We start from the raw sequence: 9739 nt of genomic DNA, 5'->3' as shown, positions 1-9739 counted from the left end.
AGGAACCGGAGTTCCCTACCCCTGGACTAAGCAGTTGACAATCACTGATTTATAATATTTGGGTTATAATTTTTGCATGTTTTTACTTTTTAGTAAGGATAAACAAAAAACCAACTTTTTAAACACACAAACTCTGTGTACTAGGTAAACAAACTAACTTAAAAACATTAAGTATTTGCAGTACATTTTGTGCATTGCAGAGTGTTAGCGTGCGTGTGTGTACGTGTTGGTAGGGCACACACGCACGCACACACATTACCAAGTGAATGGAGGGAGCCTCCTCCAGGTCTTTTTTTTTTTTTTTTACCCCTAGAGAAACATCTGCAGGGAGCAAGTGTGGATGAGCTTCTGTTTTCTGGGTGATTTCTGGCAGTGTGTGACGCACACACACACACAGGGAGAGCGAGAGAGCTGATCCACGCGTGTAATGGTTGTGTCATCTTTGGGATAACTAAGTGGCACCTTTTCCACGCAGAACATCACTTCACGTGCCTTTTAACTAGTTTCTTTAATGTATATTTTTTGCAGCGTTAATTGGTGATTTTACACCCATGAGCGCACGTGCGAGCGAATCACGTGTTTAAAACAAAAAAAGAGGAGGAGGATTATGGAGAGTGTGTTTTTATTATTTTTGTTCTTGGCGTTTGAAGGAGCTCACGTCTACCGGCATGGCAACTCCAACACTCTTCAGCCGTATATGTGAGTAATCCGTGCAGTTATGCAGTTCCGTGATTGTTTTTTCTGTTTTACACAATAGGCAATGCAACAGGTTCATGTCTGAGTGCATTGGCGAGTTCCTGCAAACGCAATGTGGATGACACGATTGCACGTTGCCTCTTCTTTCACTTGAGAGTTTGACGGGAAGACTCAACAAATCCACTGAATGTTATTGAATCAAAAGAGAGTGGAGGTTTGGCTGATGATGATTATGGGTCCTTGCTTGCCCTCCCAAGCTGTGTTTTGTAGTGTGCAGCCGGAAGGCAACGGAGATAGAGTAGCAATCAAATCTTTTTGACGTTCAGGGGGAGTTGGCAAATGCAACGCCCCTAAACACACACACAACATATCACATTGTCATATTTGTGAATGTTGGTTTGTCTATAGCAGGGGTCTTCAATCCTGTCCTGTTACTCAAGGTTCGCTGTCCTGCCTGTTTTCCATCTCTCTCTGCTGCAACACATCTGATTCAAATGATCAGATAATCAGAATGGCCTGCAGAAGCTGGATAACGATCCTGATCGTTTAAATCAGGTGTGTTGCAGCACGGAGAAGATGGAAAACAGGCAGGACAGCGGACTTGGAGGAACAGGATCGAGGACCCCTGGTATTTGGACCCTGAGATTGACCACTAAATATTTCTTGTTCTTTGGCCATCATTGCACCTGCCGATCAATGACATCCTTTAATGTGGTGATGCAGCAAGAAAAAAAATAAAAATAAAATAAAATTCGTTTTTTGGGAACTTTTGGTCTTCCCCTCTTGATTGCACTTTTTTTTCCCCCCGAGTCCTTAACCCCCAACTAAGTCTTCCTTATTGGCCTTTGCTGCTATTTTAAAAAGACTTGACTGTCTTACTTTAGCCGCCACCTGTCCTTCTTGCTGTGTTTGCAAGAAAAAAAATGCTGCTATTGAAAGTTGAAGACTTCACTGAGTGTGTCGCGGTACGATCGCCTGACTTTAATGCAGGCAGTGTGGGTTAAGTTCCCACTCAGTGCCTGCAAGTGTGAATTTTTGTCTGTCTCTAAATGCCCTGTGATTGACTGGCGACCAGTCGCGTAAAGTCTCCTGGTATAGGCTCCAGTTTTGCAATCCCATAATAAGGATATCCGAGGACAATATATAGAAAAGTGGAACTGAAACATTTTATGTACCACCTCAAAAAATACTAAATACTCTCTAAGTACCACCATAATCCCGAACATTAAAATACAGAAGCGTAGTAGGCCTAAAGTATCGTCAAAAATGAGCCAGAATTAATTTTAGTTGCTGGTTTTCCCAAAAATTAAACACCGTTTTCTTGTTACATAATTGGTTTATTGTAAAAAAAAAAAAACAATTTTACACCAACAGTTACTATTTAAAAAAGTTTTACATTTTATTACATACATCAATAGCCCCCACATAAACACGACGCCTTACTCAAGTTGACTTTTAAATGTGTTCACTATAGCAGAATATTTGAAAACAACAATTTTTTCCCACTTCCCTTGCAGGCCCAATGTTTGCATGGAGCAGGAGATGATGCTGGTCGCCCAGAGGCAGCCGTGCGTGCAGGCTTTCACACGCATGGTCAAAGTGTGGAAGCAAGGCTGCGAAGGACAGTCGTGGTGTTTAGGATACGAGAGGAGGTGAAGAACTCACGTCATGAATTTATTTTCTTCGACCAGGTGTGAGGAAAGTATGGCCCACGGGCCACATACCTCCCACACCGTTATTTGATTTAGCCTGCTTTTGTGTATGCATTGTATGCAATATGAATTGAGGTTTGGAGATTTGGGCAAAAAATCTAATATTTTTATGGAATTAATTTTGCTCTTCAAATATTTTTGAAGTATCAAATAAAATGGCCGTTTCAAATCAAGTTTAGAATGAGATGGATAATTAACACATCCATTCATTGATAGAAAATGTGATTTAATTTTGTACTAAATTGTCCCTAAGTTAAATTGAAGCATTTATGTCACGACCTTGCGTTAAAAAGCATCATAGTGAGACACAAATTACTGTATACAAATCAGTCCAAGTCACCTATCACAGAGGTGGCGGACAGGATCGAGTTCAAATCCTAGACTCACAGCTGCCTCCCTCTATTTTGTTTGCCACTGCAGGGGATGGCGTGTGGACACACTTTAAATTGGACGCCTTTGAATTTTCTCCACCAGTCGTGTTTGATTTGATCCTTCCATCAATGCCATCATTTCTTCTCCCTTCATCTTTGCTTTTTCCCATATCTCCTTTTCTCTCCCGGACTTGTCCTCTAATGACAGCCGTCTTACACTTAAATGCAAGGTGTAGCCCCCCCACCCACTCAACCCAACCAGCTATTAAACACACAAAAGTCTCCACAGTCAACATTCCGCAGAGAGTCCTTATGGTAACACAGTCCCTGAGTCATCCCACGTCAGAGTTTCTCACTCCTTGCTTTGAAGGTCGCCGAGGGCTATAATTACTTGCTGTAAACAAAGCATGTTGTCACGAGGCCGAATGACCGTGGCAGGGCGGCAATGAGAGGTGTCCCAAAAGTACAAGGGGATCTAGCACTATTCTCCAAAGAACAATCAGACGTGTCTGGTAAATGTGTGCGGATCGAAACCACTGAACAACAACTCTTTATTATTAGCTGAGCATACCAGGACCATTTTTCACTGTCACGGGTCTGACGAGTGCTCTTCTGTGTTTCTCATGATGACAGGACGGCGTACTACACTGCGTACAGACAAGTGTACCGACAGGATTATCACATGGTCTACAAGTGCTGCTCCGGATGGTCTCAACTCAATGGAGAAGCCGGTTGCCTTTATCGTAAGTAGTGTTTCTCCGCTATGCAACACATTTTTTTGGGGTGAAGTGTATCCATCTAGCGATCATTTTTTAAATGTCTACTTTCTTAATGTAATACTTTCACGTGCGAATAGAAATGCACAGTCGCCATTGGACCTTTTAGTATGTTTACGCCGGATGAAAAGTAAAACTGCTGTCGGCCACAGCTCACACCCAGACACCCACAAGTAACTCATCCCGCCTCTTAAAGGTGTATATTGAACACAGAGATTACTATAAGTATGCTATTTTTCATACATTTTATGCTTGCTATTTTTTTAATGTTAAAATACATTTGCAATGTTTTTAAAAAGTGTGTTTTAATATGTTCGAATGCATTTTAAGCTTATGGTAGGGGTAAGACTATGGAAGAAAAACAAATATTTTCTCTATAACTCATTCACTGCCAGACATTTTCAGACCCTCTTTTACCCTAACATTTGAAAAAAAATGTAAAAAATTTAAATAGGTTCCGGGGATTGAATATCTGGACTGTGAAAAGACAAATACATATGTCATTGGCAGTGAATGAGATAATTGCTGATTTTCACTTATAGTGGGTCCGGAATACTGTGATGATTAGGGTTTGCTGTACTGTAATCAATCCTCCCTGTCTTTCTCTGCATTTATCTAATTCGGTTTTCTGTATAACTGGCACCAAAACAGAATGGGACTGGAAGAAGTCTGTCAATTCTCCGCCTGCGGACAAAGGTGGGACGACACGTCTATTAGCGAATTCCACATTGCCAGGGGCAGGGGTGTGACGTTTAATGCTTGACACTTCGTTTTCCTGCCCTTTTCTGTTAAAAGCCATTGTTGCTGTCCAGCAACTGCTAAATGCGTCACACCTGATGCTAGCGCTGATGTTGTCTCATTTCTAGCCCCCTCTTTAACCGAGAAGCAGGGGCAGAGTGGCCATCGGGAATTTGGGAAAAATATGTGAATTTTCCCTATCGGCCGGTGTATTTCCAGTTTGGTCCTGGCCATCACGGTCAAAGGTGTAACATGCATCTTGCACAATTCAGCTTGGATAGACTTCGGCTCAGCCATAAACAGAATAAATGGTTGAAACTTTCCAACTTTGATGTACAAATCTTTCACAATCTCTTTGTGAAAGAGGCTAATGAGCAAATGCACCGGCCACTGTGGTTACTAAAAGCCAAAGTCTGCTATTGTCGGAAGGAATGGTCCTTCTCCTAACCCTTGGCTCTGAATGAAAGGTCTTCAGTCAGAAGGTCAAAATGGTCAAGAGGTGCTTTACTTTGGAGAGCGAGCCATTGATTTTGTCCGTCAGCACTATGTCTGTTAGACTTGTGTTATGTGTGACAATGGCATCACGACAGTCAGATGTCAACTGACCTGTCCCGGTCACGTAATGCACAGCCGTGTTGCCGTGCCGGGACCGACTCAAAGACCGACCATCCTGTTCTTATGCCAGAAAGTCACTGCTCCAAAAAACAGTATTCATCAGCTAGAGCTGGAGACAGCGCTTGCTGATACGCACAAATAGAACAAAAAAAAAAAAAACAAATGTGAAAAGCTAGGTCACGGGCCCATTCAGGGAAAAAAGTCAAACCGTGTCACAATGTGAGCAACTCACCTCTCTGACGGATAAGCTTAGTTTCACGTATTCGACACCTAGCAACTTTCTTTGATGGGATTTTATAGCCATTGAACCACATCACATAGCATGCATACCATGCACAGGCACTCGCTAAAGCCTTCTAGTAAACAGTTGGCCCTTTTAACCTGACTTTCTGTGTTTTACACTTCACCTAAATTATTGTGGTTATGTTGACAATACAGAATGTTTTCCACTTAGAAACATCTTGTCACAACTTTCCTGTAGACTCATTTTCCGGTTGCGAAGACGTGATGACTGGGATGACAGTCCAGTTTCCACCAAATAAGGTGTATGAGAAAACAGGCACACAAAGGCATCATTGTGTTGTAGTGGTTGGCCTGGCTGTTCCGAGGTTTGGGGTTCAAATCTCGGCTCTAGCGCTCCTGTGTGGTGTTTGCAACAGTTTATAGAAGGTAAAATTGAGTTCACAATTGACTAGAAGTTCTTTTTAGGTTCAGCCTGGATATTCATTTGAAAGCTGAAGATCCCAAACTTGTTGGGAATAGTTTGGCCAAAGCCCAGGCCTCAAACCTTCTGGCTAGCAAATTGAGTCTCCAGGAAAGTTCTCTGCAGTATGAGATGTCACCACTTTGGTATTGTGTTTTTTCTCCTGTCATTGCGCTTTAAATGGCTCTTTGTATCCGCGGTACAACTTTTCCACATTGGTTACAAGACTGCATCCTGATGCCTTCCCTTCAGCGAGCGGCTTCGTTTTAACACAGTCATCAACAGATGATCTTCAGAAAACATTCCTCGAGAGTCGGGACTTCCAGCGTCTCCCTTATTCGAGTAGACACAAGGGGGTTATCTCCTCTTTTCGCGGGACAATGGCTGCGCCATCCAAACGGGCTGTTATCACCGTAACCAAATATGTTGCAGCACTTGGAGATGGGACAAACTAATCGCCCTTTTCTCCAAGCTGCTGAGCCAGGATAAATGCTAGCTTGCGCTGCAATCCTCCCCCTATAGTGCACTTTGTGTTGAGATATCTTCTTCCTTCTGTGTGTGTGTGTGTGTGTGTTACCACCTAAACCATCCGTGTGAGCTCATTAGGCAAATGACATGCTGTTATTGAGAGTCAGTAGAGGGCCTAATCACGTTTTTAGGTCCAGCACACAAAGGCTGGGAAGTAGCTGAAGGTACCATAGTAACATCTGTCATTAGCTAACCAGTTTCCCTCTTATCTTTGAGTCCATTGTAGGTGCCTAAATGTAGGTTTCCTGTCGTAGGGTTACCCTGTAGTGCAGTACTATTTTGTACTGAGATTTTTTAAACATTTTTTTTTTTTTACGAGAATAAATATTTACCAGAGATTGTGATTTTTCTGGAAAATCTTGTTACAAATGTATCCTTTTTGAGCCAAATTTTATTCCCTCATAATTTTGCTTGACCTTATCCAATCCATTCTTTTGGTGAGTGAAATCTTCACAGGGCATAAAGACAAACGAATGACTACATGACTGCCTTTTTTTCCTCCATGAAAAAAATATTCTCTATTATCATAATTTCATTCTTATATTACTGCCATATATTTCTGAAGAAAAAGGAAACTTAAAATATTGATAATTAGTTCTTATATTCCGATTTTTTGTCTGATTTCTTAACTCTAATCTTACAACAACAAAAAAATAGTTTTAAAATGTATTTACTTATATTCAAAATATATCCATCCATCCATTATCTGTACCGCTTATCCTCACAAGGGTCGCGGGGCGTGCTGGAGCCTATCCCAGCTGTCTTTGGGCAGTAGGCGGGGGACACCCTGAATTGGTTGCCAGCCAATCGCAGGGCACACAGAGACAAACATCCGCACTCACAATCACACCTAGGGGCAATTTAGAGAGTCCAATCAACTTACCATGCATGTTTTTTTTGGAATGCGGGAGGAAACCGGAATACCCGGAAGAAACCCACGCAGGCACGGGGAGAACATGCAAACTCCACACAGGGAGGCCGGAGCCGGGATCGAACCCACGACCTCTGAACTGTGAGGCGGACGTGCTAACCAGTCGACCACCGTGCCGCCATTCAAAATATATGATATATTATTTATATAATTATATATAATATATGACTTTCTTCTTGTAGTATATAAATACTTCTAAAAATTACAACTGAAGCCACAGTGCAGTCCCCCTTCCCTCTACACATCTCCGAGGTGACACTTGTATGTTTCCGAGACGACTCCAATTGTCTCGATGCCTGGATGTGCTTCTGACGAAGAGTGAAGAGCACTTGACTTTGAGATGGCGACTTCCTCTACTTGAGAGTTTAAAAAACATCCATGAGTTGCCTCGGCCCACAGCCACGGGCCCGGGATAGTATGAACGGGGTCAGTCAGGAGTGGAAAAGAGTGGTTACGTTGATTGACGGCAACAATAGCTTTGTGGTGGTGATTATTATTGGGGGCGTGTCCCGAGGGTCAGGGACAATGGCTCCTCCGGTTTGTTCTCCTGGTTAAATGCTGAATAGGAACTGGCCTCCTTTGTGGCGGGAACGAGCTGGCAGCGGTAGAACATGCAAAACAGGTCGAGTGGTCCGAACAAAGGGAATGGTACAGTGTCTAGACATGGGTGGTCTTTATGTGGGTGTCATAGAACAGTATGTTGGCGCTCGGGGCGACCATATCGCGCATAGTTGAACGCAAATAGGCATCGACCCAAATGCATACAAATTTGCACGCCTGGAATTCCTGAAAAATAATCAAACATGAGTCTGATTGAATGAAGAGAAACTGTATTTTGATTTTAATATCGACAACATAAAGTTATGTAGTTACTTCTCAAATCCACTTATGCACAATAGGGTTTGTCCCTAATTTTACCATTTTGGGGTGCCTCAATGTTCCTATTTTTTTTTTGCAAGTGTGTGTATCGTGGTGAAAAGTTATGAACTTTAGGGGTCCTAATCACGTGCCCTGGAAAGTTAGCAAAAAATGAGCCGTCAACGCTAGTTTCACAGATTGACATAAGATTTGGTGCACATGTATGTCATAACAGAACATTTCTCGCTTTTTAGCCACGAAGGGGACTACGAGGGCCCAGAAAGCCTTTATGTCACTATGCGGTGCAGATGCAGCAAAACAGAGATTATGAAAACAAAAAAGACAACTAATATTCATGTTGTAAATCCAATCAATTACGAATCGCAAGTTTTGACCCTGGTTGTCATGGGTCTTGCCCACTTCCCAATTGTTACTGTGCATTTAGCCAAACTGACCATTTATCCAGCTCTTCTGTAAAGACTCGTGTTTAAAACTTTAAAGAAGCCCGCCAGGGTTCACATGACATAACTGTTGGTCTCTGGGCACCAGTTTGGAGCCTTGAGCCTACTCCTTTTTCGGTTGTTGAATTGGCCTCAAAAACAGGCCCCCACTGTCCAGACCGACCGCTCTCTGAGGGTTAAACAGATCGACGGAGCCTAAACAAATAACGGGCTGCCACTGTGACGATGTGGTCATCCCCTTGGCGAGCTGGAAGAGCGACACCTGCTTGGGGCTTTTCAGTTTGCTCAGCACGAGCCACTGCCCCCGCTTTGTTTGCCTCCGCTCTCTGCGGACGCCGCTAAGCCTCTCGCAGAAGGTGTCTTTGTAGTGAAGTGCAGACTTTCCCTGTGACGGATGAGAGTGACTTTTATGCCACGCTGAATGCCACATTTAGGCTTTTAATTCAGAGCAGATTAATCAGGAGGGGGGAGCACCCCCCAAAAAAAGCCCAAGAGTACTGTAGTTGCAAGTGGACTTTGTGCAAGTACCCTGGCCTTTCTCCCACATTACAAAGATATCCACGGTAAGATAAATGAAGACTAAATTGCTCATAGGTGTGAGTGTGAACGGTTGTCCGTGTGTGGCTTGTGATTGGCTGGCAACCAGTCAACGTTCAAGCAAGTCAAGTGTGCAGTTCAATGACCGAGCGGTTAGTACATCTGTCTGAGTCAAAAGATTGTGCATTTGAATCTCAGATCTCATCCTCCTTTATGGAGTTTGCGTGGGCATTCCCACTTGACAGGCATGATTTTAGAATGTGGGAGGCCACATTCTAAAATCATGCTTGTTAGGTTACAAAATATTTTCATAAATGGACTTATTTCGATACATGTGCTGGCAATACATTTCCTCTTCTGTCCAAGGACTGCTGTTGTCAATTTCTTCGATATGCCCCATTCGTTATTGATCTGCACTTCGATTGGCGCGCTCTGCTCCTGGCGCATTAGGTCTCACATCGCGTAGTGTGACATCACGGTCAAAACGGATTTGTGTGTTTGGAGCTGTTAAGACAGAGACGCGTCATGTCCAAATCGGATATGAAACTACCTCCCGAATGGGCTTTCAATCTGTCTTGCAAAAATCGGATTTCATGTGCTTTGTGACTGTTCAGACAACACGCAATGCAAGTAGCAAATGTAATGTAATGTAAAAGAGGCCTAATTCTTTTAGGCATATATTCTTCTTCCTAGCTAAAAACAAAAATTGACTGGCGACCTGTCTAGGATGTACCCAAGTTCTCTCTCTCTCTCTCTAATGGTCGGCTGGGACATGCTTACTACATCTATTGTAGAATGTGTAATACAGAGTAG

At 42.9% G+C, this 9739-nt stretch overlaps 1 protein-coding gene across 2 annotated transcripts in view; it reads left to right on the top strand.

Moving 5' to 3' along the window:
* The first annotated feature begins 320 nt into the window (after positions 1–320).
* Positions 321–9739, top strand: part of megf6b (multiple EGF-like-domains 6b) — a 62120-nt gene continuing 52701 nt past the window's right edge. For both annotated transcript variants that reach the window (XM_086041917.1, XM_086041916.1), the window contains exons 1-3: positions 321–699; positions 2214–2348; positions 3413–3522. In XM_086041917.1, the coding sequence (XP_085898043.1) occupies positions 608–699; positions 2214–2348; positions 3413–3522 (337 nt within the window). In that variant the 5' untranslated portion in view covers positions 321–607. The remainder of the gene's footprint in view (positions 700–2213; positions 2349–3412; positions 3523–9739) is intronic.

The sequence above is a fragment of the Filicampus tigris genome, chromosome 9 (assembly GCF_054856515.1).
Source record: "Filicampus tigris isolate MCC_2025a chromosome 9, RoL_Ftig_1.0, whole genome shotgun sequence".
Classification (NCBI taxonomy): domain Eukaryota; kingdom Metazoa; phylum Chordata; class Actinopteri; order Syngnathiformes; family Syngnathidae; genus Filicampus; species Filicampus tigris.
This window is presented reverse-complemented; position numbering and strand designations above follow the sequence as displayed.